The 27,136-nt window shown below is 41.4% G+C and overlaps 1 protein-coding gene across 1 annotated transcript; it reads left to right on the top strand.

Annotated features, from left to right (window-relative positions):
- Positions 1–350: 350 nt before the first annotated feature.
- On the top strand, positions 351–26,282 carry LOC131399990 (sulfotransferase 1C2). The gene is made up of 7 exons (XM_058534653.1): positions 351–501; positions 979–1,104; positions 12,812–12,909; positions 22,482–22,608; positions 23,119–23,213; positions 23,339–23,519; positions 25,954–26,282. The coding sequence occupies exons 1-7, from the start codon at positions 351–353 to the stop codon at positions 26,064–26,066; spliced, it is 891 nt and encodes a 296-aa protein (XP_058390636.1). The 3' UTR covers positions 26,067–26,282.
- Positions 26,283–27,136: the final 854 nt, after the last annotated feature.

Genomic DNA, 27,136 nt, shown 5'->3' with positions numbered 1-27,136 from the left:
AGTCACAAAAGGACAAATGTATGATTCCATCTATGTGACAGACCTAGAGTAGTCAAATTTACAGAGACAGAAAGTAGAATGGTTGCCAGGGGATGAGGGAAGAGGGAAATGGGGAGTTAGTATTTAATGCGTACAGTTTCAATTTGTGATGATAAAAAATTCTGGAGATGGATGGTGGTCCTGGTGGTAGAAAAACAATGAGAATATACTTATGGCCACTGAACTGTGTACTTAAAAATGGTTAAAATGGTAACCATTATGTGGTTATGTTATGTGTATTTTATCACAAGTAAAATAAAATCTCCTCTATTCTCTGCCCATAGTGATTCTCTCTCCCATCCCAAGACAGTATGGCCCTGACCATGGAGTTGGGGAGACAGCTACAACTGAGAGAGGTGGAGGGGCTCCTCCTACAGGCTGCAACTGTGGACAACTGGAGCGAGATCCAGAACTTTGAGGCCAAGCCAGATGATCTCCTCATCTGTACCTACCCTAAATCAGGTGATTGTAGGGGAAGGGGGACAGCAAGACCTCAGCCTGCTGAGTCAGCAGGGGCTGCTCACATCAGTTAGAATTCCCCTTGATAGGATGTTGCTCTTATCAAGGAAATCTTCTCCTTCGTATTGTTCTGACAGTACTTGCTCTCAGGATGTGCAGTATCCTAAGTTTAAACCCAGTATCCTGAGTTAACTGGGGGTCAATCTTCATGGCTTTAGAGGATCAGCATGCTGTGCTCTGCTGTGGACCGCTCTAGGGTGAGAGCATCATGAGGCTTTGCCTGTGCTGCTCCTCTCTCCACAGAGATTCAGTGGCTCTCTCCCACACAGACGTCCATCTGTCATGGCTAATAGGATTCTGACCTGAGGGGAGGTTGAACCAAACACCAGTCAGTCTCCATGTCCCCTTCATTTACCCAGGACACTTAGGGCAGATTGTCTAACCAGTGTCTGCTTCTCACCCTTTCCATCCGGGCCTCAGGGACAACGTGGATTCAGGAAATTGTGGACATGATTGAACAGAATGGGGATGTGGAGAAATGTCAGCGAGCCATCATTCAACATCGCCATCCTTTCATTGAGTGGGCTCGGCCATCCCAAACCTCTGGTAAGGGCTCCTCCCTCACTGCCCTGTCTCCTTTCTTTCTTTCTTTCTTTTTCTTTCTTTCTTTCTTTCTTTCTTTCTTTCTTTCTTTAGACCTTATTTTTTTAGAGAAGAGTTAGGTTTACAACAAAATTGAGAGGGAGGTACAGAGATTTCCCTGCCCCCACACATGCATAGCATCCCCCATTATCAATATCCTCCCTTCCCAGAGTGGTACACTTGTTACAATTGATGAGCCTACTCTTGACAGATCATCATCACCCAAAGTCTGTAGTTTACATTAGGGTTCACTCTTGGTGTTATACATTCTATGGGTTTGGACAAATGTATAATGACATGTATCCATCATTACAGTATCATATAGAGTATTTTCACTGCCCTAAAAACTCTCTGTGCTCTGCCTATTCATCTTTCCCCTTGCCCTCACTCCCTAGCAACCACTGATCTTTTTACTGTCTCCATAGTTGTGCCTTTTCCGTAATGTCGTATAGTTGGAATCAAATAGTAGGTAGTCTTTTCAGATTGGCTTCTTTCACTTTAGTCATATGTATTTAAAGTTCCTCCATGTCTTTTCATGGTTTGATAGCTCACATCTTTTTGGCACTGAACTCTATTCTATTGTCTGGATGTACACAGTTTATTTATCCATCCACCTACTAAAGAACATCTTGGTTGCTCTCCTGTCTTTTTCTGCCTCTCTCTGTCCTGCCTCTGTCTTCTACTCTCTCTTCTGTTTCTTCATCTCTTTTCTTTTTCTCTCTCCTTTCTCATCTTTCTTTTTTCTCTCTCTCACTCTCTTCCTTTCTCTCTCTCTCTCTCTCATTTCTAACACCATATGTTTCATCTTCTTTTCTTCCTCTCCTCTTCTTTGTACATATTATCTAAAAGTACTTGCCAAAAGTGAGTCACCAAGTAAGAAGGATTCTTCCCTTCTGGCCATTGCTACTGTAGAACACACAGAGAAGGCAGAAAACTGTTTATGCACAATTCACACCTTCTTCTCTCCTTACACCACTCCTATAAAAGCCAGGTGTAGCCAGGGGAGTGCCTGATAATTGACCAAACAATGCATTCGGAGCCAACTACTTCAGTTCAGTAGAGAAGTCTTTTTTTTTGGATAATACTCAACCTAGAAATTTTTCTCTTCACACACACACAAAAATGAAGCTCAGAAAGACAACCAGAAGACAAAGGAAGCCATTCCAGGTACCTGGGAGCTACTGGAAGTATTTTGCCAAACAAGGATAGGAGGAAGGCCTTCTTCCCTAAGTTTCAGCATTGCATAGATCAGTGTAACAGAAAATTGAAAACACAGGTAGCTAGAGCTATAAAAACATAGTCAATGCAACTTTAGTATTGAAGACTGAACTGGGAATAATTGTTTACAGAGATCTGTTACATCTCTGCAAATACCTTGAGATAGAAAAGTTCCTGATTTGATGCACATAAGACACCTATAACCTGCACAAGAGTGTGTTAGAATATCCTTGGGGCATCTTGATTTTCCTATAGTCCTATCTGCCCAGTCCCTCTGGCTCCTCTGGCCCTCAGTTCCTGTCTATTTGGTTGACCGCTAGCTTTGCAATCCAGTGCCTGGTCTGGCCCTTGCTCTGAACTATCTGTGGGGCTCTGACCTCACACACAGGCTACCCTCTGCTTGCCCAACTGTGGTTATACTCCATGTGTCATCAGGGCCTTCCATTTTTGTTTGTGTCTGGTCTTCTGATCCTTGGAGCAGCAGAATGGTACAATGGTTAAGGATGACCAGGGTTTAAATCCTGATGCCACCACTCACTCCATGACCTTTAGCAAGTTACTTACCCTTTCTGTATTACGGTTTCCTCAGCTGCAAAATGTCAGTATAATTAGTGCCTACCTCAAAGAGTTATTGTGAGGATTAAATGAGTTAACATCTGTAAAAATCTTACAACAGTACCTGGCACAGAGTAGATGCCATTTAAGTGGTCAGGTATTCCTGACCACCTCCTCAGGCTGAATCCCTTGCCCCACAATCCCATGTGTTCCCTGGGTCATCCAAGCCCAGTTTTTTATCTCACTTCTACATTCTCCTTCTGCCACTATTGTCTTACCTCTGACCATTTAGGAGATTAAGGAGAAGAAAAAAAGCCTAAGCATGATTTCTAATTAGGTATTCTTGGCAGTGGGAAGCAGAGTGTCCAATCACTAAGTCAGCATAAGAAGCAGGATAGAGCTTCTCTCAAGTCAATGCCAGCAGCTGTAGAACTTCAAGAAAGGATGCCAATCAATAGCCAAGAATGTCATGTCATATAGAAACGAGGACAGTTCTTCATGAAGCAAGGTGCCCTGTGTCCAAAGAGGTAACAAACAGTTATTGGCTTTATGGTCTTTCCAGTCATGGAGAGATGTTAGGTAGAGACTCAGCTGTGCGGTGGTTTTATTTCAGAGTAGATAATCCCCGTCAGCAGAGGTAAGGAGTACCATTAGGAGAGGAAAGTGGTTGCTGAAATAGATTTATGGGTGTTGGTCAAGTATACCAACCACCCTCAGAGAGTTCTGGAGTGAGCAGACACTGCTGGATGCTATAGGAGCTTGTGCCCTGCATGGTCAGTCTCCCTCCCAGGCCACCTTCCACCTTCCCATCAATTCCTAGCTATAGAGCTGTTCAATGACAAAGGCATTGCATCTGGGACCTAATGAGAATAGGACTGGGAAGAATTTGAAAAGACCCATGTGTGTGTGTGTGAGTGTGTATGAACCATATATGGGTAAAACCTAAGAATGACTCCCTTAGTTTAACCTTTATACTATAGGCCCTGTGCTGCACATAAGACAGCACACCTCCACTTGCCCTCAATAAATGCATGGTCCCACGGAAGAGACAAATGCAGACCACATAATGACAAGAAGTGACTATGTTGGGTAGAGGTTAGCATGGGATGCTGTTGGCAGGGTGAGACGAATGTGACCAAAGACCAATTTCTGGAAAAGGTGATACCTGAAATGATAGGCTGCTATTATTGTTGTTGAGTATCTTTCCAATTCTCCTGCCAGACCACAAGCTCCTTGTGCAGGTGATGAAAGCCAAAAGTGACTCCAATTGCCCCCTTCTTCTGCAGCATGGGTTTGGGAATGGACTTTGCAGCCTGAGCATGGACATTCTCACCCTGTGCCTCTCAACCCAGAGGCTGAGCAATTGTGGCAGTGTGCCAGAGGAATGAGACAATCCAACTAGCTTTTCTGGAGCACTGATGGGAGACAGAGAGAGAGAGAAGGAGAAAATGTATAATTTACCTGAATTTGTAAAAGAATACACTGATGGAATGCTTTATGTAAAGCTCCAAATCCACAGAACCTCTCTTTACTGTAAGGGTTCTTTGGCAGAGAAGTTTGAAGTTGTAGCTGGGCCAAGCCTTCCAGGAGGGCTGCATTCAGGAGGAGGAAAGCCTAAGCCTACCAGCCTCCTTCCTACATAGGGGTCATTGAACCTGACAACTGGGCTTCCCAGGTGAGCAAACATGCTCAAGGCAGCTGTCATAACAGCCTTTCTTTTCTCTTCTCTCTTCTTCTTTCCTCTTCTCACCTCTCTATCTTGCAGCTACCTCTTCATTTTGGACCCCAAGAGTCCCCTTATTTTCTTGTAAGCCCAGTTATATATTGATGTTTGTGGTGTTTTAATCAGAATTTGCAGGTGTTTTATAACAGGAAAGATCTTCATAATGTCCAGGCCACCATATCGCCACAGTCGAAGTGTCTGGATAGACTCTTAAAGAGTGAGTGGGACAAACCAGGTGCATAGAGATGTAGAAAAGAGGAAGGACAAGGGGCCTGGAGCATCAGGATGAGTGTACATAGTTCTGAAGGACAAAGTGTGAGTGGGAGATGAAGTGGAAGCTCAGGAAAGGGATTAGAGGCAGGACAGTTTTACAGGTCTTGCTAAGGAATATGGACTTTATAGGTCAATGGGTTTCCAATTTTTCTTTTCAGTGGCAGGATGCTTTTTCATTAAAAAAAATTCTTGGGGCCATATGATCCAGCAATTCCACCTCTGAGTATACCCCAAAGAATTAAAAACAGGGACTCAATGAGATGTTTGTACACCCATGTTCATAGCAGCATTATTCACAACAGCCAAAAGGTGAAAGCAACACAAATATTCATGAATGAATGAACGGATAAGTAAAAGGTGCTTTATACAAACAGTGGAATATCATCCAGTCTTAAAAAGGAAGGAAATTCTGACACATGCTACAACATGGAAGAACCTTGAGGACATTATGCTGAGTGAAATAAGTCAGTCACAGAAAGACAAAGACTGTATGATTCCCTTAAATGAGGTATCTAGAGTTGTCAAATTCATAGAAACAGAAAGTAGAGTGGTGGTTGCTGGGGATGGGGGTAGGTAGGAATGGGAAGTTAGTGTTTAACAAGACAGAGTTCAGTTTTGAAAAGATAAAAAGAATCTGGAGATTGGTTGTAAAACAATGTGAAAGTACTTAACACTACTGAACTGTACACGTAAAAAGGGTTAAGATGGCAAATTTTATGTTATGTGTATTTTACCACAATTCTAAAAAATTATTGGAGATTCCCAACATATAAAATCAAAGATGAACAGAATGAAGCGTATTGCCTCACTACCACCTTCCCACACATACAACCACCCCCGCCCCCCACATGCACACACACAGCTTGAGGAGCAGTGTGAAAAGCTGCTGCAAGTATTAGAGATGATCCGTGGCTTCCAAGCAGAAAAGCCACATGATCTGAGCTGCTCAAAAGCAGCAACAATTTGAAGGCACTGGGGACACTTATATTTCAAGGTTTTGGTAATGTTAAAAAACAAAATTCAGCTAAGTAAGTTTTAAAGATCCTATTGGCTTTATTCAACAATTCATGTATCGGGCAGCGTATCATCTAGCAGATAGAAAGAGACTCTGAGGAGCTGTACAAAATGAAAGACTTTAATAGGCAGAAGGGAGTGGAGACAAGGAAGCTATACTAGGAAAAAGTGGATTGGTTGCAGTAAGGTCACTTTCCTTTAGGGGATGGCAGGTCTAGCAGGCAGATGACCTCTTAGCACTGACCAGGTAATTTCTGATTAGCATAAGTGCCTCCATTTTGAGCCTGTTGTCTTGTCTTTTAACAATTCCTCCCTTTTGATCAGACTTTCAGCCTAAGTGAGAGATGTGATCAAAATTTAAGGCATTAGCGCTTCTCCCAGCTACTGCTCTGAAGTTCTCACAGTTTCTGCTGATCCTCTGTGTGGTATTCACAGGTCATAATGTTTTCTGCTGAATCCCTATGGTATTCACAGGTTACGACTTTGGGTTCACCTTCTTTAAGTTGGTCGTCCTCTTCATCCCTTCTCTGACATTCTAGTTTTAGGGAGATCATTTGCTTGGTGATTAGCAGCTGTGAATATGCACTTAAAGCTTTGAGAGAATACAGTGCACCAGGGAGACTACTATGATTATTATAAGCAGGATGATTCACAACATCTGAAGTGTACTTTGGAGCCATACTCCCAAAGACCCAAACCAATCGAAATCATATAAGTCAAAGAAAGATCCCACGGAAGGAGTCACTTTCTTAAGCCAAGAGGCTTGTTCAGTGATTTTATGTAGCTGAGTTTTGACTTCCCCAGAAGTGTTAATCCAGGTGGAGCAAGTGGCGTTGGCCGTTGCACGCACACCTCCTTGCTCTGCTAAAAGATGATCGAGGGCTATCCTGTTATCAAGAACAATTTCAGCCAGAGAGTCAAGGAATTTTGTTAGGCAGCTATTGCTTTAGTAGTGGATTCTGCAATATCTTCAAGAGTTAAGGAGAAGTTCCTATCATAGCCTCATTCATAGTCATTCCTAACCAGACTATCCATCATTTAACTTACCAAAATTCTAAAGTTTCAAGTAGCCAAAAAGATTTTGGAAACCATTTTTTAAGTAGACATACCATAAAACATAACTATTGCTGAAAAGTCCACCTACAAACTCTTATCTCACTTACATCTATTTAAATCACTTGTTCTTAACAATTATGTTTAGACTACACATGAAAACTTCATGAGACATTAGACAAAGTCAGCCATCATCCCAAGCTATTTTTCTTGCTAACAAATATTTCAAGAGGTAACATGAACTTATTTGACCTTCAGTAAGACTAGGTAGACTAAAAGTATTATATTTAATGCTGATAACTCTAATGACACAACTATTTTAGTTAAACCAACAAACTTAAACTAGCTTTTATTTACTAAAGATTAATCCTAGATCATATGAACTTGGAAAAAATATTTGGGTTAGTTTCTACATTTCTGAGAGTTTTGGATACCCAATCCATATAAGCATTTGTCTTCAAACCAACCCAATAGAGCTCTTTTACAAATTAATTTTGGCAATACCATCCAGAGGTAGAAAATTCTACAATATACATGTATAGACACATAAACATGCAGACACAGAGACCTTATAGCGTCCATCTAAAATTTTAGCCATGAACCAGGTACAATAATACAAAACTCACTAGTTAGAAAAGAAGTTGGATCCAAATTGTGTTTCCAGCAGGTGGAATAAGTTAAAGTTACCTGCTTATATGGCTAAAGCTTTTGCTAATATTTGTGGAGAAGACACTTAAGATTTTTTTTTTATTCACCTAGTTTCCAAAATAGTTTTCCTCTTTTTTAGCCTCCTGATGGGAAATACCTCCCTGATATTTGCATTTCGAAGGCCTAAATGAGAGTTCCTGGAGAAGACCAGGTAGGACATTTACATCTCAAAGGCACAGGGAAAGAATACAATTTTCTCCAGGAAGGACTCTTGTTTCCTAAAGCCGGAATTTTCACAATACCTACAAGACTTTTGAGATGAATAGGTGAGGTTCTGGGATTGGTAAAAAGGATAGGTGGGCTTTGAATTGTTTCTAGAGCTGAATTTCTGATTTTGCAAAGATTTGTAAGACAAGGACAGTTGCTTTTAATTCCTCAAAGAATTGGGTTGCAGCCTAAATGATATCAAGGAGCTGAACTGCCCATCCAACTACATTAGCCTCAATTTGCTTCTTTATGTCAGGGAGAAGATCTTCAACTAAGGTAGAAATCAAAAGGATTCCTATGTTCTACGTTTAGAGCTTTGTCTTTGGAATGTTTTTCTTTCCCTCTGGGTACATTTAGCTTAGAGAAGGCCTTAAAAAAGTTCCTATCAGGTTCTGAATATCAGCTTCCACTATGGCCAACTTCTGACCACAGAGCTACTTAAAAATTCCATTCAAATATCTTGTTAAATTTCAACCAGGACAAACAGTAAATATTTCTGGCAGTACTGAACAACCCCCTTTGGATACAAGAGGCATCCCCAAGGGGGGTGCAAAGGATACTACCCTCCCAAGGTCCAGGTCCACTCCCAAAGCTAGCTAAAATAAAGAAAGAAAGACTTAGACAGTTTCCCTGAGAGCTGGCAATGGTAGGACCCAGCCACAAATGGGGTGCAACCCTTACTTCTGTCCAGCTTCACCTAGCCACAAGTGGGGTGCAACCCTCATTTCTGTCCTGCATATTTTTGTGCCCCCAACCTGACAGTTGTGCTGCCTGCACGTGCAAGAACCAAAAACCTGCATGCTTCCGGCAGGCAGATGTCCAAGTCAAGCTCTCAGGACATAAAATGGAATGAGCAAGAAGGCAATAGCTATTCCTAGGAGAGAAAGGTTCAATAACCAATTGGCTTGGATTTGGAAAGGAAGGGACAACATGAAATTTTATTTTCCTCTCTCTACTGAGTACTACAGACAGAGATCTGGGAGAGCTGACTCTGGTAATAATTATCACCCTTAGCTGGCTTCTGCCAGTTTTTCCAGGATCCCATCTGCAGACTCTGAGTGGGGTTTAAAGTGGAGAGTGTACCTCTGGTATCTACCAGAATTTGTCAAAGTTTTCCATTAATTTTAATTTTAGTTTCCCTTTGGCAATTTGAGGGAATAACTGGTAGCAGTTTACCAGAAAATCTCTCAGAGTCCTGTCAACCCTGGGCGGGGCCCATATGCGGGCTCTCCTTTGAAGGTAGGTATGGGGCACTCGAGTCGATATTGAAGGATTTGCACAAAACCTTTGAGGACAATCTTTTTTCTGGTGTCCTAGTTGTTTACAAATGAGACAGTGTTTTGATGATGGACCCCTAGGAGGGTGGGGTGGGGAGGCCCAGTGTTGTTTTATGTCTCTGGCCTTGGAGCTGTTGCAGCTGTAGGCCAATAACTGGCAGACTTTTGTTTATGGTTTTGTTCCAACGTCCTTTCAAAGTGCTCCGCTATGGTCACAAGTTCAAACTCCTGGCCTCCCATCCTATTTTCTGCTTCTTAATTAACCCACTAATCTCAGGAGATAAGTCATTTGCAAATAAGGCCGCTGGAGCAAGTGGGGTAATATCATTCATTGCGTGGAGCCCGCAATACCACAGGAAGAGGGCTTCCAGAGAGCTTTACAGTCTGCCACAGAGTCATCTTCGTGTTGTTTGTGTGCTTGAATAATAGAGCAATCAGTGTGGGCGAGGAAGACTCTAGGAATAACTTTAAAAGATTGGTTACTGTTTTGTGAGATTTTTCTGGTCCATAAGGGAACTATGTTGAAGATTGAGGATCTCAAATAGCATCCTCAGGATTACGTCATTCAGCTTCCTGCATCCATTTTGAGGCTTCACCAGGTCCTACCAGCATGTGCATGAGCTGAGAAAGATCTGGCAGCCTGGAGTCATAGGCTCCAATAAGGACTCTAAATTCTTCAGAAAACTATGAGGATCCTCCCGCGGTTTAGGAAATCCTTTAACTATGGCCCTTAGTTTGGTCTTTGACCAAGAAGTGAAAGATACCTGAAGAGGATTGCCTGCAGCCTCAGTGGTCTTCTTTTACAAGGTAACTGTTTAATAGTCTCTTCAGAGTAGAAAAGTAATTCAGATAGAGGATTAGTAGAAGGAGAGAGGGGAGAAGTAGGAGTCACGTCAGTCTTATTGTCTTTTGTTGTAGGTACTTCTTGTGTCTTTAATTTTTCATTAGCCTTTTGCAACAAATCTTTCAATGAGGCTGTTTTGCAATCTTAAAGCTTTTTGGAAGCTTCTGTATACCTATTAAAATAGGTATCTCATTCTGTTTCTTTGATTTGGGAACCCTTGTTTTCAAGTGCACTTCTTAAGTGAACGATCTTGTCTAATTGGAACATTCCCCATAATGGCCATTGTAATCTAGGTTATCTTAATAAGATTTTGCCATTTTTAAGATACGTACGGCTTCTAGGACCACAGTTCTTAGACATAAAATAAGCAAGTGTGCTGGAAGGTGGTGTGCTCAATTCTTTGGTACTTAAGGATCTGATATCTTTAGCTAAGCCTTGGGTCTCTCAGAGCCAAATTAATACCTAAAAGGATGTGCCTCTGGGTTGGGGATTGTGTGGTGTTTTATGGCATACTTCATTGCATGGAAATTTTCTTGAGGTTGGCAGGTGACCCTGTGTCAATCTAACCTGTTCTGTGACCAACTTATCCTAACACAGGAGTCATAGAGTTAGGTGGTACGCGCTCTAATAGCTTCTAAGTGCTCAACTCGTGCTTACCAATTTTATGGCTGTGGCTTCAGAGATTCCCATTAGCAATAGCCTTTACTTCATGTGCACATTAACAGAAACCAACAGTTTCTGACCAAGACAAGGCCTCGTGCACACCACCAGGAATTCCCAATGTGGAAGTGAGGACTGGGGAAAGGACTGAAACAGCAGATCCCAACAAAAGGAGACTGCAGACTAGAATCCCAGTCAAGTGAGGAACTGCAGAGTAAACCACTAGAAGTTCCCATGTGGAATATGGAGACTGAACCAAGGGCTGGAGTTTTCAATCAAATGGGGAATTGCAGACTGAACCGAGGGTCTTGGGTTCCAGGTGGAACCATCTGCTAGCTCAAGCTGCCCTGCCCTGGACTAGAAGGCCAATTAGATTGGGAGCTAGATGCAAAGAGAGTAGAGCTCAGAACCAGGAGGAATTTACCCATGGCCCTTGGAAACAACAAGAAAGACAGAGAACTCAAAGGGTGTGAAGGTACCCGTGCCTGTGTTTCTTGTTGTTCCTAAAGCCACCAGAAGTTTCCCTTGAATCCCATCACTGCCACCATAATTATTAAGAAACAAAATTCGACCTCATAAATTTTGAAGATCTTATTGGCTTTATTCAACAAGTCATGAGTCAGGCAGCTTCCCATCTAGCATATAGAAAGGAGCTCTGAGGAGCTGTACAAAATGAAAGACTTTAATAGGCAGAAGGGAGTGGAGACAAGGAAGCTATACTAGCAAAAAGTGGATTGGTTGTGGCTAGGTCATTGCCCTTTAGGGGATGGCAGGTCTATCAGGCAGATGACCTCACTGGTGCTGACCAGGTAATTGCTGATTGACTAGTTTGAGATTCCATTTCTGAGACAGCCAAACTGTAATTAACTTAAATATTAAGCCTCAGTTTGGTCATGTGGGGCTTAGCATAAGTGACTCCATTTGGGGCCTGTTGTCTTGTTTTTAACAGTAATGAGAACTTCAGCTCCAGACTTAGTCTTTCCCAGGGTGAAGGGCTTTGTCTTCATCTTCTTTACTGGGATCTGGCAGAGATTCTTCCTCCTCTGCAGGCCCAGAAAAATAACCAATCCCACAATCTTCAGATAGACCACAAGCACAATTTACAGCAGAGAGAGGGCAGTTTGCACTCCGGGTAACATTCCCTGGGATCCAGCTCTTTAAAAGTCACATATGGCAACGGTACACCCAGAATGACTGGCAGGGGTATGGAGAGGCATCTTCTCCACAGGTCCCTTTCTACTCCACCCTCATCTTTGGAAAACCAGGCACTAACTAGAGAGGGCCCAGCCCCTCGGTAAACTCAGCTTGGTGCTCAGAGGACCAGAGAGGTGGAAGCTTGCTTCAGAGCATAACCGGTTGATGCACATTTAAAATAAAATGCTACTTTATTGTCAGTTTTTTTCCAGTTTTTAGAAATAACCTCCTCCATTTAGCCAGCCTTCCTGATCCTTCATGCAGAGGAATTCAACAGTGTCACCTAACAGCATCAATTCATTCCAGACCTTGGAGCTATTTTATTTCTCAGCACTAATTCTGTCACTCCCTGGAGTTATTTGCATAAGCCTCTGATTCCTACACTAGAATGGAAACTTCTTAGAAAGAAGGACTGTGTCTTCTTTATCTTTGTTACCTTTTTCCCTAAGCTCAGTTTAACACAATGATTGCACAGAGCAAGTGCCCAGCAAATGTTTTTAAGGAGAGAGGAGAAATCATGACTCACATGCCATCAAGTATATATGTTTTTAAAGATGAAACCAGTGACTGGCATGCAGGCCAGGTACATAGGCAGCCTGCTGCAGGCACAGATGAATGGGCACTGGATGGCAGATGAGAGAGGTCTGTGCTCTGGTCCTGTCTGGCTCTGCCTCAATAAGACCTCACTTGTCTATTCTCATGTCCCTCACCTGATCCTTAAAGTGATAGAGGAAATTAACTCTCAGTTCCCTTCCAAGCTCTCAAGCTGTATGAGTCTACAAAAGTGAAAGTAATAGCTATAATCCCATTAGGAAATCACAAAAGAAAATCAAGAGACAAAGAGAAAATAGGTAGGTGATGGAACATTCTGGACACAGCCTGGAATATATGTTCCCCATGCAATACTTGTATTACGCGGACATTTCCTCCTGACTTACTTTAAAGGTGTGGAAAAAGCCAACATAATGCCCTCTCCACGGATACTGAGGACTCACCTTCCCACTCAGCTGTTGCCTCCATCTTTCTGGGAAAACAACTGCAAGGTGAGTCAGCAACACCTTCCTGGGACAGGAGGGAGAGTAAGTCTCCTGAGAGCAACCTTCCAGGTCCCAACTCAGAACACCCATCATCGTTTTTACATCTCCATTCTTTCTGAAGTATTGAGAGTTTATCAGCAATGGGAGACAAATGTAAAGTTCTACACTCAGCAGGATATACACCTGAACGGTTTCAGACAAGACATGAAAGCAAAAGCCATGTTGAATTTTTGGAGAGAACTAGAGACATGGGGGAGGCAATGAGTGTCCACTGCTATTTCAGTAAGTCTGGCTGTGAAAGAAGGGGAGAGAGTGGTGACTTAAGGTTGTTGGCAGTGGGAAGACTCATATAATAGAGCAAGGAGGGAAGAGTGAGAGAAAAAACCCTGAAGATTATTTAAAATGGTAAATAGATGGACCAGTGTTCTTGAGGAGGGCACTTGGCCTCAGCCTGTAGTAGACTCTAGGCTCCGAGTTTTATTTATTCTGAGACTTTATTTATTCTGCACCCCAGTGCCTAATCAATCAGTTCCTGGCACATAGAAGATATTAAAAACATGCTTGCTGAATGAACAATGAAAGAGTGGCTGTGGAGTGAGTGCAGTCAAGGGTACAAACTGAGCTGTCAGCCAGGCTTGTAAGAAAGTGGGGCACTATTTTCTCAGAGGTGGGAATGAAGGGAAAGATGGGCTAAGAAAGATGTATTTCTGGGAGACAGTAGCACAGTTAAGAGGACTGACATCAATGACATGAATCCTTTCAGTAAAGCTGGATAACGGAACAAGAACTTCTATATCCAGGATTATGACAGACTAGATATATTGAAATTCTCTTGTATAAAACACCTAGGAAAGCTGCATATGATATAACAAGTTTCCTTTTAAATGCATAACTGAGATCAAGATAAAGTAAGGAAAATTCCTAAGTTCAAAAATGAAGAGAGAACTGAACCTCAGAGAGGTGAATTGAGTCTGTAGTTGTCCTGGGGCGATATGATGACCTGGATAATGCAGCAAGTTGAGTTTTAATGGCTGCACTGGGGCAGGGTCAATGTCTAGAGCAGAAGGAACCAGAAAAGTGAGAAGTTGAAGCTGGGACTGCTCAAGGGCTTCATCTTCAATTAGTGGGTGGAAGATGCCATAGCAGACCAAAGAAATCTCTCTGTCTTGATCTGAGCTCTCAGCACCCTTAAGAATGTGTAGCCATGGGGGATTGCTGTGAAGATGGCAGTGTAGGAGGACTCTGAACACACCTCCTCCCATGGACACAACAAATTTACAACTACTCCTGGAACAATTACTCCTGAGAGAGAACTGAAAACTGGATAAAAAGAACTCCCACCGCAAGGGACAGTGCTGACTGAGGTGAAAGAGGCAGAAATTCCTTTCTGGAGAGTAAAAAGCCACGGTCTAGCCATGGTGCCTCACGGCTAGCCAGGAGCAATCCTAAGGTATGAAGCATTCCCTGGAGGAGTGGGGGATCTGAGCAAGAGAGATTTGTCACAATAAGCAGCTTTTGGACTCAGCACAACCAGAACAAGTGTCATAATATCTGGCCTCACTGGCTATTAACAACAGCAAGGAATACCTCCGGAAAGACTATTGGACACAAGGGAAAGAAGCCAGCTCTTAAAGGGCCGACACACAAATTCAGCCATTTCAGAAAGCAACCTAAAATCACCAGAAAGAAAGGTGCATGGTCTCTTGGTGAAAAGAGACTCACTTGACAGGCTCTGGGCACACCTTGGTGAGAGGTCTCCCCAGACTGGGACCACGTCCCAAGGGACTGAGACATTGGCAGCAGCCATTGTGACCTAGTACTGGTGTGCTAACACAGACACTGACAGACACCATTGGAGTCCTTCCCCTCGTCTGTTAGCACAGGAGTCTGCCCCACCCACTAGAGCACCAATTTAATCCAGCTCAGCCAGGGCAGGCAGCCTGCACTAGGGAATGGCCCCACCCAAGAACAAGCCCTCTGGCAACTTGTGGGACTGCATAGGTGGAGTATGTGGGACCTCTGGAGCAGGGTGAGTGGGTCCGCTTCTGTGGGGCAGGGCATGCGCAAGGGGCAGGCCTGTGTTGGCAGAGTGTGCGGGGCCTTGGCAGCAGGGCTAGTGGGTCCACTTCAGTGGATCATGGCATGCGCACGGGGCAGGACTGTGTTGAATGTGTGTGTGGCCCTGGGGGCAGTGGGACTTGTCAGCTGAGACAGACTCGTGCTCCTCAAACAGCCACAGAGGGGATTGGCCCCACCTTCCAATGCCTGAAACAATTGTGTGCTGCCACACCTGAGGCTGGCCCCAGCCAGCTGCACTCCTGAAAGAGCCAACAACAGCCTTGCAGGCTGGAGGCCCACAGCAATTGGGAGCCCCTGAGCCTACCAACCAGCCATGCTGAGGTCCTATTCATGTAACAGAAACTGCAGCAGGAATGTGCTATTAGACATTGAAGCCAACAGTACTGGGGCTCCCTATACCCAATAAAGTGACTGAAGGGACCATAGCAGCCACACACAGTCAAGCATTACAACCAGCCAGCCAGGAGGACAGCCTAGCCTCCCTGGGCACCTGCAGCAAGAGCAACCCTGCCACAAGAAAAGGACATATGTATCCCACAGAAGGGACACTCCTGGAACATTTGGAACTGGTGACAGAGAGGGAAGCACACTGCTGGGCCTCATAAGGCATCACTTACATAAGGCCACCTTTCCAAGACCGGGACACGTAGCTGATCTACCTAATACATAGACATAAGCACAGAGAAAGAAGCAAAATGAGGAGACAGAGGAATATGTTCCAAATAAGGGAACAGGACAAATCCTCAGAAAAAGAACTAAATGAAACAGGATAAACAATCTACCTGATAGAGTACAAATTAACAGTCATAAGGATGCTCACTGATCTTGGGAGAAGAATGGTGAACTCAGTGAGAACTTTAACAAAGAATTGGGAAATACAAAAAACGACCAATCAGAAATGAAGAATACAATAATGGAAACAAAAAATTTACTAGAGGGACTTAAAAGCAGTGTAGATGATACAGAAGAATGGTTCAGTGACCTGGACGAAAGACTAGAGGAAATCACCCAAGCTGAACAGTTAAAAGAAAAAAGAATTAAAGAGAACAAGTACAGTCTAAGGGACCTCTGGGACAACATCAGCTCACTAACATCTGTGTTATAGGTGTCCCAGAAGGAGAAGAGAGAGACAAAGGGGCAGAGAACCTATTTGAAGAAATAATAGCTGAAAATTTTCCTAACCTAAGGAAGGAATCAGACATCCAAGTACGGGAAACACAGAGAGCACCAAAAAAGATGACCCCAAAGAGGCCCACACTAAGACACATTATAATTAAAATGTCAAGAATTAAAGATAAAGAGAGAATCCTAAAAGCTGCAAGAGAAAGGCAACAAGCTACACACAAAGGAAATCCCATAAGGCTATCAGCTAACTTCTCAGCAGAAACCTTACAGGCTAGAAGGGAGTGGCATGATATATTCAAAGCGCTGAAAGGAAAAAACCTGCAGCCAAGAATACTCTACTCGAAATGTTATCATTCAGAATGGAAGGAGAGATAAAGATTTTCCCAGACAAGTGAAAACTAAAGGAGTTTATTACCACTAAAGAGGCCTTACAAAAAATGTTAAAGGGACTTCTTTAAGTGGAAAAGAAAACATCACAAATAGGAATGAAAAATTATCAAAGAAAAAATATCACTGGTAAAGGCAAATACACAGTAAATGTAGTGGATCAACCACCTATAAAGCTAGTATGCAGGTCAAAAGACAAAAGTACTAAAATTATCTATTTCCATAATAAGAGGTTAAGGGATACACAAAAATAAAAGAGGTTAAATATGATATCAAAAACATAAAATGTGGGAAGAGGGGAATAAATGAGTAGAGCTTTTAGCAAGAGGTTAAAATTAAGAGACCATCAACTTGTTATAGATTGCTATATACATAAGTGATTATATATGAACGTCATGGTAATCACAAACCAGAAACCGATAATAAATACACAAAAAAAATTAAGAGAAGGGAACCCAAACATAATACTAAAGAAAGCCATCAAACCACAAGGGAGGAGAGCCAGAGAAGAAGAAAGGAAGAGAGAAGACCCACTAGAACACCCAGGAAAAAAGGAAAAGAATGGCAATAAGCACATACTTATCAATAGCTACTTTAAAAGTCAGTGGACTAAATGCTACAATCAAAAGACATACAGTGGTTGATCAGATAAAAAAGAACAAGACCCATATACATGCTGCATACAAGAGACACACTTCAGACATAAAGACACTCACAAACTGAAAGTGAAGGAATGGAAAAAGATACTCCATACAAATGGCAATGAAAAGAAAGCTGGGGTAGCAATACTCATATCAGACAAAATAGACTTTAAAACAAAAACTGTAACAATTGACAAAGAGGGGCAAAGGGAACAATCCAACAAGAGGATACAACACTTGTAAATATCCACGAACCCAACATAGAAGCACTTAAATATATGAAGCAATTATTAATAGACATAAAAGGAGAAATAGACAGTAACACAATAATAACAGGGGACTTACATCAATGGATAGATGATCCAAACAGAAGATCGATAAGGAGGCATTGGCCTTAAAGTGACACATTAAATGATGGACTTAATAGATATATACAGAACATTCCATCCAAAAACCAAACAATACACATTCTTTTCAAATGCACATGGAACATTCTACAGGATTGACCACATATTAGGCCACAAAACAAGTCTCTATAAATTTAAGAAGACTGAAATAATACCAAGCATCTTTTCTGACTACAATGGTATGAAACTAGAAATCAACTATAGGAAGAAAATCAGAAAAGCCACAAATAGGTGGAGATTAAACAAAATGCTACTGAACAATGATTGAGTTAATGAAAAAATCAAAGGAGAAATCAAAAAGTACCTGGAGACAAATCAAAATGAAAATATGACATGCCGAAATTTATGGGATACAGCAAAAGCAGTTCTAAGAAGGAAGTTTACAGCAATACAGGCCTACCTCAACAAACAACAAAAATACCAAATAAACAATCTAACAGTGTACCTAAAGGAACTAAAAAAAGAAGGAGAAACAAAGCCCAAAATCAGTAGAAGGAGGAAATAAAAATCAGAGCAGAAATAAATGAAATAGCGACTAATAGAAATATCAATGAAACAAAGAGCTGGTTCTTTGAAAAATAAACAAAATTGACAAACCTTTAGCTGGACTCACGAAGAAAAAAGAGAAAAGGCTCAAATGAATACAATCAGAAATGAAGGAGGAGAAATTACAATGGACACCTCAGAAATACAAAAGATTCTAAGAGAATACTATGAAAAGCTATATGCCAACAAATTGGACAATCTGGAAGAAATGGATAAATTCTTAGAATCATACAACCTTCCAAAACTGAATCAAGAAGAAATAGAGAATTTGAATAGACCAATCACTGGTAAGGATATTGAAACAATAATCAAAAACCTCCCCAAAAAATTAAAGTCCAGGACCAGATGGCTTCCCTGGTGAATTCGACCAAACATTCAAAGAAGACTTAATACCTATCCTTCTCAAACTCTTCCAAAAAATTGAAGAGGAGGGGAAGCTTCCTAACTCATTCTCCGAAGCCTTGTCTGATACCAAAACCAGACAAGGACAACACAAAAAAAGAAAATTACAGGCCAATATCACTGATGAACATTGATGCAAAAATCCTCAACAAAATACTAGCAAATTGAATACAATACATTAAAAAGATCATACACCATGATCAAGTGGGATTTATTCCAGGGATGCAAGGATGGTTCAACATCTGCAAATCAATCAATGTGATACACCACATTAACAAAACGAAGACTAAAAATCACATGATCATCTCAATAGATGCCGAGAAAGCATTTGACAAGGTACAGTATCCATTTATGATAAAAAATCTGAATAAGTGGGTATGGAAGGAAAGTACCTCAACATAATAAAGGCCATATATGACAAACGCACAGCTAATATCATCCCCAATGGTGAAAAACTGAAAGCTATCCCTCTAAGAACAGGAACCAGACAAGGATGCCCACTCTCACCACTCCTATTTAACATAGTATGGAAAGTCCTAGCCAGAGCCATCAGGCAAGAATGATAAATAAAAGGGATCCAAACTGGAAAGGAAGAAGTGAAACTGTCTATATTTGCCGATGACATGATTTTATATATAGAAAACCCTAAAGAATCCACCAAAATACTTTTAGAAATAATAAACGGATATGGTCAAGTTGCAGGATACAAAATCAACATACAAAAATGAGTTGTGTTTTTGTATACAAACAATGAAGTAGCAGAAAGAGAAATTAAGAATACAATCCCATTCACAATTGCAAAAAACAAAATAAAATACCTAGGAATAAACTTAACCAAAGAGGTGAAAGCTCTGTACACTGAAAACTATAAAACATCATTGAAAGATATTGAAGAAAACACCAAGAAATGGAAAAATATTCTGTGCTCTTGGATTGGAAGTATTATCACAGTTAAAATGTCCAAACTTCCTAAAGCAATCTATAGATTCGATGCAATCCCTATCAAAGTTCCAACAACATTTTTCACAGAAACAGGGCAAAGAATCCTAAAATTTATATGGAACAAAAAAAGGCCCCAAATAGAAAAAGGAATTCTGAGAAAAAAGAACAAAGCTAGAGGTATCACACTCCCCGATTTCAAAATATACTGCAAAGCTATAGTTACCAAAACAGCATAGTATTGGCACAAAAAGAGACACTCAGATCAATGGAACAGAATCAAAAGCCCAGAAATAAACCCACACATCTATGGACAGCTAATTTTCGACAAGGGAGCCAAGAAGATACAATGGAGAAAGTCTCTTCAACAAATGATGTTGGGAAAACTGGACAGCCACATGCAAAAGAATGAAAGTAGACCATTACCTTACACCACACACAAAAATTAACTCAAAACAGATTAAGGACTTGAATGTGAGACCTGAAACCATACAACTTCTAGAAGAAAACATAGGCAGTATGCTTTTTGACATTGGTCTTAGCTGCATATTTTCAAGCACCATGTCTGACCCAGCAAGAGAAACAATAGAAAAAGTAAACAAATGGGGCTCTACATCAAACTAAAAAGCTTCTGCACAGCAAAGGAAACCATCAACAAAACGAAAAGACAACCTAAAAATTGGGAGAAGATATTTGCAACCATATATCTGATAAGGGATTAATATCCAAAATATATAAAGAACTCATCCATTTCAATAACAAAAAAACTAACAACCCAATTAAAAAATAGGCAAAAGATCTGAACACACATTTCTCTAAAGAAAATATACAGATGGCCAACAGGCACATGAAGTGTTCAATATCATTAACAATCAGGGAAATGCAAATCAAAACTACAATGAGATATCACCTCACTCCCCTCAGAATGGCTATAATTAACAACACAGGAGACAACAAGTGTTGGAGAGGATGTGGAGAGAAAGGAACTCTCATACAGTGCTGGTGGGAGTGCAAACTGGTGCAGCCACTATGGAAAACAATATGGAGATTCCTCAAAAAATTCAGATGGTCCAGCTATTCCACTGCTGGGTATTTATCTAAGTCCACGAAAACACAAATGCGTAAAGATACAAGCACCCCTGAGTTCATTGCAGCATTATTCACAATAGCCAAGACTTAGAATTAACCTAACTGCCCATCAAGGGATGAATGGATAAAGAAGATGTGGTATATATACACAAGGGAATACTACTCAGCCATAAGAAATGATGAAATCCAGCCATTTGTGACAACGTGGATGGACATTGAGGGTATTATGCTAAGAGAAATAAGTCAGAGGGAGAAGGTCAAATACCATATGATCTCACTCACAAGTAGAAGATAAAAACAACAAACAAACGCATAGAGACAGAGATTGGATTGGTGGTTACCAGAGGGGAAGGGGCGACAGGGGATGATTAGGCACATGTGTGTGGTGATGGGTTGTAATTAGTATTTGGGTGGTGAACACAATGTAATCTATGCAGAAATAGAAGTATAATGATGTACACCTGAAATTTATACAGTGTTATAAACCAATGTTACCCCAATTAAAAAAAAGGGGGGGGGAGGAAGAAGAGAGTCTTGTGGTTGGAAATGAGATATATGAGAGGAAGCAAAGAAGAGATTAATAAAATGATTATCAAGCAGCAATGAAATGAAAGCCAACCAGAAGTTAAAAAACTTAAGAATTCAGGTGGATTTTTTTAAATCCCCACGGGGGAAGCACCAGGGTCGGGCAGAGGGAGCAAGGGTAAAACGTGGGCAAGAGCCTTTATTGTGGATTTTGAGGGAAAGAATGGTTGAGGCAGGTAAGCAGGTTTAGGATTGGGTAGTTTGAATGACTTCAGTGGGTTCTGGGGCATCGAGATTGTCATCTGGTCCTGGCCCTGGAGTGATTAGAGCAGGTAGATAGTGGCCCAGAGTGTGAGAGCCCAGTAAGGGTCGTGTTTGAGGTGTGGGCTCTGGATTGATTGGTTTGCATGTGAAAAGTGAGCTTCAGGGTGAGTTGTTTACTCTCTCTAGGAATTGGCTAACCCTAGGAGGGGCAGTCCATCCAGCGTCAAAAAGATCCCAAGATGTCAAAGGATCAGAATACAGAAAATAAAAGACATGGTTAATAGAGCACTATTGACATTTTGAGCCAGATAATTCTTTCTTGGGGATGGGGTGGGGGACTGCCCTGTGCATTGTAGAATGTTGAGCAGCATCCCTGGCCTCTACTTATCAGATGCCAGTAGCACTGTCACCCCCAATTGTGACAACCAAAAATATCTCCAGACGTTACCAAATGTCTGTCCCTTAGTGGGCAAAATCATTCCCAACTGAGAAGCACCATTTTAGGGTAAAAAATCAGCACAACATTAAAATAGCTACTCGTGGATCTAAGATGACTTCTCAATGAGGCCACTTTGAGATTGATGCTGTTCGAATGTGAGCTGAGTACCTAGAAGTCACAATGAGATAAAAGGTCAAATTTGGTTACAGTGAAAGACTGGGAGGGTAGAAGGATACAGGGTTGTCGTCAAAATGAAACCAAACAGGATGCTTTGTAGGGGAAGAGTTGAAGTGATTAGAGATGAAAATAACAGAGTTGATGAGGCCAGGAAAAAAAAATAGCTATTTTCTCTCTCCATGGCCCAAACTCTCAATCATGAAGCTGTCCTGCTTCTCCAGGAAACTAAGAGGAAGGTGTTAGGAGGATCATTAGCAGGCATGTGAAGTTTCTTAGTCTGATGGTAAGTCATAGTTTCTAGAAAAATATGGGACTCTGACACCATGGGGGCAACGAGTCAGGCTACTTCATAGGAGTGAGTTAGGAATACACAGCATAATTGGCAGAGACGCAGGGACAGCCAGAAGAGAGAGAGGTCACAAGGCCAAGTGGAATTGCCTGCACAGGAGAGCTGAGCTGGGTGTATGCAGTCACCCTCAGGATGGCCCAACCTAAGTGAATTGTGTGCGAGTCCACTTTTTATACCATCTTTCACCCACCTCTCTTCTTACCCCAAAGTTCCTTTATGTAGCTCGAAATGCCAAAGACTGTATGGTTTCCTACTACCATTTCCAAAGGATGAATCAAATGCTTCCTGACCCTGGTACTTGGGAAGAGTATTTTGAAACCTTCATCAATGGAAAAGGTAAAGGATAATCCTTCACACTTTTGCATTCCCACTCTAGCTACGCTCACCCATCACACATAACATTTTGACTCCCTAGAATGTTGTGTGCCTGCTAAGGTGTGTCTTACCACAGACTGCGACAGGGAGGAGCAGTCTGGTTACTCTCACAGTGAATACCCACAGCCCTAGCAAACATCTCTCACCTGATTTGAAAGCCTTTATTCTCAATCACCTGACCTGTAGAGTCACCCTCATTCCAAAGAGTATCCCTGTCCCAACAAGAGGGCATATGTGATTCTGCATAATTAATATGAAGCCACTTTAGGTAGCATTTAGGATAAATTATCCCAACGCTGTCTCATTCCACATTACCCTCCAAATCAAACAGATCAGGACTCTTAGGTTATACCTTATCCAGAATTTGTTTTTCTTTCTCTCCAACGCACTTCAGGTAAATAAAATTCCTGACTATCGGAAGATTTTGTATGATCCCTATATAGACTATCCTGTTTCCTGTCTCTGTTACAGTGGCTTGGGGTTCCTGGTATGATCATGTGAAAGGATGGTGGGAGATAAAAGACAGATACCAGATTCTCTTCCTCTTCTACGAAGACATAAAGAGGGTGAGTAAAAGCCCTTCAGAAGAACCACTTTCAGGGCTGTGCTTCTGGGAAGGATATCCTGAAGAATTTAAGTGTGTCCTTCTGATACCTTCTTCTAGTCCAATGTAATGTTACCTTCACCACAGGACCCAAAGCATGAAATTCAGAAGGTGATGCAGTTCATGGGAAAGAATTTGGGTGAAACAGTGCTACATAAAATTGTCCAGGAGACGTCATTTGAGAAAATGAAAGAAAATCCCATGACAAATCGTTCTACAGTTCCCAAATCTATTCTGGACCAGTCCATTTCCCCTTTCATGAGAAAAGGTTTGTGGGGCCTCAAATACTATATAAACATAAGTCTAAATCAAATATTCAGTTTGTCTAGTAACATACTGTCTGCCTCTTAGCAAGAAGATGTTAGGTTTTATCAATTTCAAGACAACACATTTAGACATAATATTTAGTCATAATAAATATTTATTCATAGTATCTGCTGCTAGTAAGGTTGGGGATTTAATCTTGTTATAGAAGAGAGCTCTCTGGGGTATTTGGTTGCAAGGAGCAGAGAGTCCCTCTAGCTAGCCCCAATACAAGGGGCTTGTTATGAGGATGCACGTGGAGAAGCAAGGGAAATGTAGGCTCATAGACAGTTAAGAGCAGGAGCTATTATTGGTCCAGACCTCAGAGGATCCCTGGATCTAGGGGTCAGGGCCTCAACAGCAGGAGGTTGCGGCTCTCGACTCTAAGGCTCTTCCACTGGCAGCACTCAGCTGCTCTCCACATATCTACTACAAGTGCCTTTCTACACTGACAAGCTTCCTGTCTCTCTGCCCCATTATACATTTTTCCTACTTTATAGCTTCTACTGACTCAGTTTCCGCTCATAACTTGGTCTTGATCACGGCCCACACCTGCACTACATCATGGTTTTTAACTACAACTACTGCTGAGAACTGCCTCATTCTCTCAATATTTCTTAGTTCCAATTCCCAAAAGAGGAATTCTAATTGGCCCAGCCAATATTTTTTTAAGGGAAAAAAAAAAAGCTTTATCACTTTTTAGTTTAAAAAGTAACACATGTCATTGTAAAAAATTAGATCAATATAGAATTATGCATAAAAGAAGTTGTCTTCACCAAAACCCTGCTCCCCAGAAGTAACCACCAATGGTACAGAAGTCACCTCCCTCTCTGTTTTACAAACACATACTTTTCTTTTTCACGACAGTGGAACCATGGGGTACATACTGCTTTGCAACTGCTTTTCTTCTTTTTAACACGTGATTGAATTTATATTGTTGCATTTTCCAATCTACAACAGCATCCCACACTGTTGAAACAAAGCGAACAAGTCCACTTCTTTTCTCTTCAGATAATTGATAGCAATGATTTGGCAAGTAGCCCTTCTTCAGAACCATACATACTCATCTTTCTGTACACTCTCCTTCCCTCAAGCTTACACATAACAAACAAAGATATATACTATGACGAAAGCTAGCTCCCTAAAACCCAAAATGTGGTCGTACTATATACCTTTGCTCACCAGAATATCAGACATCCCTCCAGGGCCGGATATGTAGCTCACTATTTTTAGTGGTCTCACGTTGTACCAAAGTATGGATACATCATAATTTATTCAACTATTCCCCTAGTGACAGACATTACACTTATTGTTGTTTTCAATTTTTTTTGGCTTCATGAATAATGCTACAGTAAACATCTTTGGGCATATGTTCTTATGTCCTGATGCTTTTATTTCTGTTGCACAATTTTCCGGAATAAGCATTGGCGGGAAAAAGAATATTTCCCCTTTTTAAAATTTTTTTTTTCTTTTTTAGAGGAAGATTTGCCCTGAGCTAATATCTGTTGCCAATCTTCCTCATTTTTTTTCCCTCCCCAAAGCCCCAGTACATGGTTGTATATCCTAGTTGTAAGTCGTTCTAGTTCTTCTATGTGAGCTGCCACCACAGCATGGCAACTGACAGACAGGTGGAGTGGTTCCACAACCAGGAAGCAAACCAGGGCTGCCAAAGCGGTGAGCGCCAAACTTTAACCACTAGGCCGTCAGGGCTGGCTCTAAAATTATTTTAATAGATACTACTTGGTAAAAAATGGTATCTCATTCATATTTTTCCCAAAAGGCTTTTTTATTTGGATGTCATTTACATACAAAAATGCACAGCTCTTAAATGTATAGTTCAAGTTTTGATAAATGTATACACCCATATAACCAGCACCCCAATCAAGATACCAAAAATTTTAATCACCCCAGAAACTTCCCTCTCATACCCCTTTCCAGTCAATCTCTACCCCTAGAGACAACCACTGTTCTAATTTCTATCACTATAGATTGATTTTGCCTGTTCTTAGACTTCATATAAATGAAATCATATAGTATGTACTTTCTTGTGTCTGGTGTCTTTTGTTCAATGTAATGTTTTGAGATTCCTCCATGTGGCTGTGTGTCAGTAGTTCATCCTTTTTCATTTCTGTGTAGCAGTCCATCATGTGACTATACCACAGATGGGGCCAGGTCACCAGCTCCTTTGAATCAATTGTCCACCCAATTTAGGAGCCCATCCACCTGCATACAGCACCATACAGCTGCTTCTCAGAGCACAGAGCTGCAGGTGGATGGGTATCCATTGAAGAGGAAGTTGGGTAAAGGCAGGCATGTTGACAGTCACCCCCATTCTTTACTCAGGCCACCAAAATTCTCAATCAGAGCGTGACACTCCTGTCTGGGCTTTCCTCTTCTAGGAACTGTGGGGGATTGGAAAAATCACTTCACTGTGGCACAGAATGAGAGATTTGATGAAATCTATAGACAAAAGATGGAAGGAACCTCAATAAACTTCTGCATGGAACTCTGAGTAAAATGTAGATAAAAATGTGGATGACAAGAATGCAGATGCTATCTTCAGTCCTTCAGCCCCAGCCAAAAGAATCACCGAGAGCATATTGTAAATGTGTATGATTATGGTTCCAACTGTCTCTGTGATTATTAACAGTATGTACCAACTTCACTTTTAAAAAGGATCATGTTTAATGTTTATTTTCTCAATCATTCTTTCCAAAGTAAGAAATAAGATGGATTAATAAACTAAGTAAAATACAAGACGAATACTGCAAGGATTTTTTAAACCTCTATTATTCTAGAAAGTGCATCCTAGTTTTCTAGTCTGTAATATAATAATACCTTGAGTATAAGTTTGCAAATATTAGATTATATCTATATTAATAATATGAAATTTCTGACGTCTGTCCTGGCCATTCAAGGAACCCCAGCTGTGCTAGGTCCTGACCATTACAGGACAGGATGCTTTGAGGGCAGTTCTGGTGCAGCCAGCCCCAAGGACACGTGTTCTGAGGGCCTTGCCTAGTGGCGGAGGATAAAAGGGAAGGGCACAGAAGGGAGATGCCAGAAGACCAAAACCTAATTCAAGGAGTCATGGTGCTAGGTTGTATAGGAAACAGAAAACTCAAGGGTGGCCTTTTGGGAGTACAAGTTGTATCCTGGTAAAAGCAGAAAATAGCAGACAGGGGAGCAGCATCAACAAGTCAGTGCAGGTGTGGTTGTCAGGCTTGGAGATAACTGAGTCTCTCCTTCAAGTCCGTGCCCTCCAGGGATCCCCCATAACCAAGCTGGCGCCCTTTTTACTGTCTTCCTGCATTATCCCCAGCTGTAGCCCTGTTGCTCCATATTTATATGTCAATTTACTTGTCTATTTCCCCTCTAGATGGTAAATTCTTTTGTGTTCAGTTCCATGTCTTATTCAACCGTTTACTCCCAGTACCTAGTGCAGTGCCTGGCACATAATATGTCCAGTAACTACTTGTTGAATGAGCAAGTAAATGCATGATGAATGACTTCAGGAAGGCAGGCACATTTCACATCACAAATTCCCAACTTTTAATCCCAACTAGCGGCATTCCAAAGCTC

The sequence above is a fragment of the Diceros bicornis genome, chromosome 40, assembly GCF_020826845.1.
Source record: "Diceros bicornis minor isolate mBicDic1 chromosome 40, mDicBic1.mat.cur, whole genome shotgun sequence".
Classification (NCBI taxonomy): domain Eukaryota; kingdom Metazoa; phylum Chordata; class Mammalia; order Perissodactyla; family Rhinocerotidae; genus Diceros; species Diceros bicornis.
Note: the sequence above shows the minus strand (reverse complement) of the source record. Positions and strands in the feature narration are given on the sequence as shown.

Excerpts from the sequence above, each read along its gene's own strand:
- LOC131399990 (XM_058534653.1), top strand. The coding sequence starts at position 351 with ATGGCCCTGACCATGGAGTTGGGGAGACAGCTACAACTGAGAGAGGTG. Across the intron at positions 502-978 it reads CTGTACCTACCCTAAATCAG|GGACAACGTGGATTCAGGAA; the intron begins GTGATTGTAGGG and ends TCCGGGCCTCAG. Across the intron at positions 1,105-12,811 it reads TCGGCCATCCCAAACCTCTG|GTGTGGAAAAAGCCAACATA; the intron begins GTAAGGGCTCCT and ends CTTACTTTAAAG.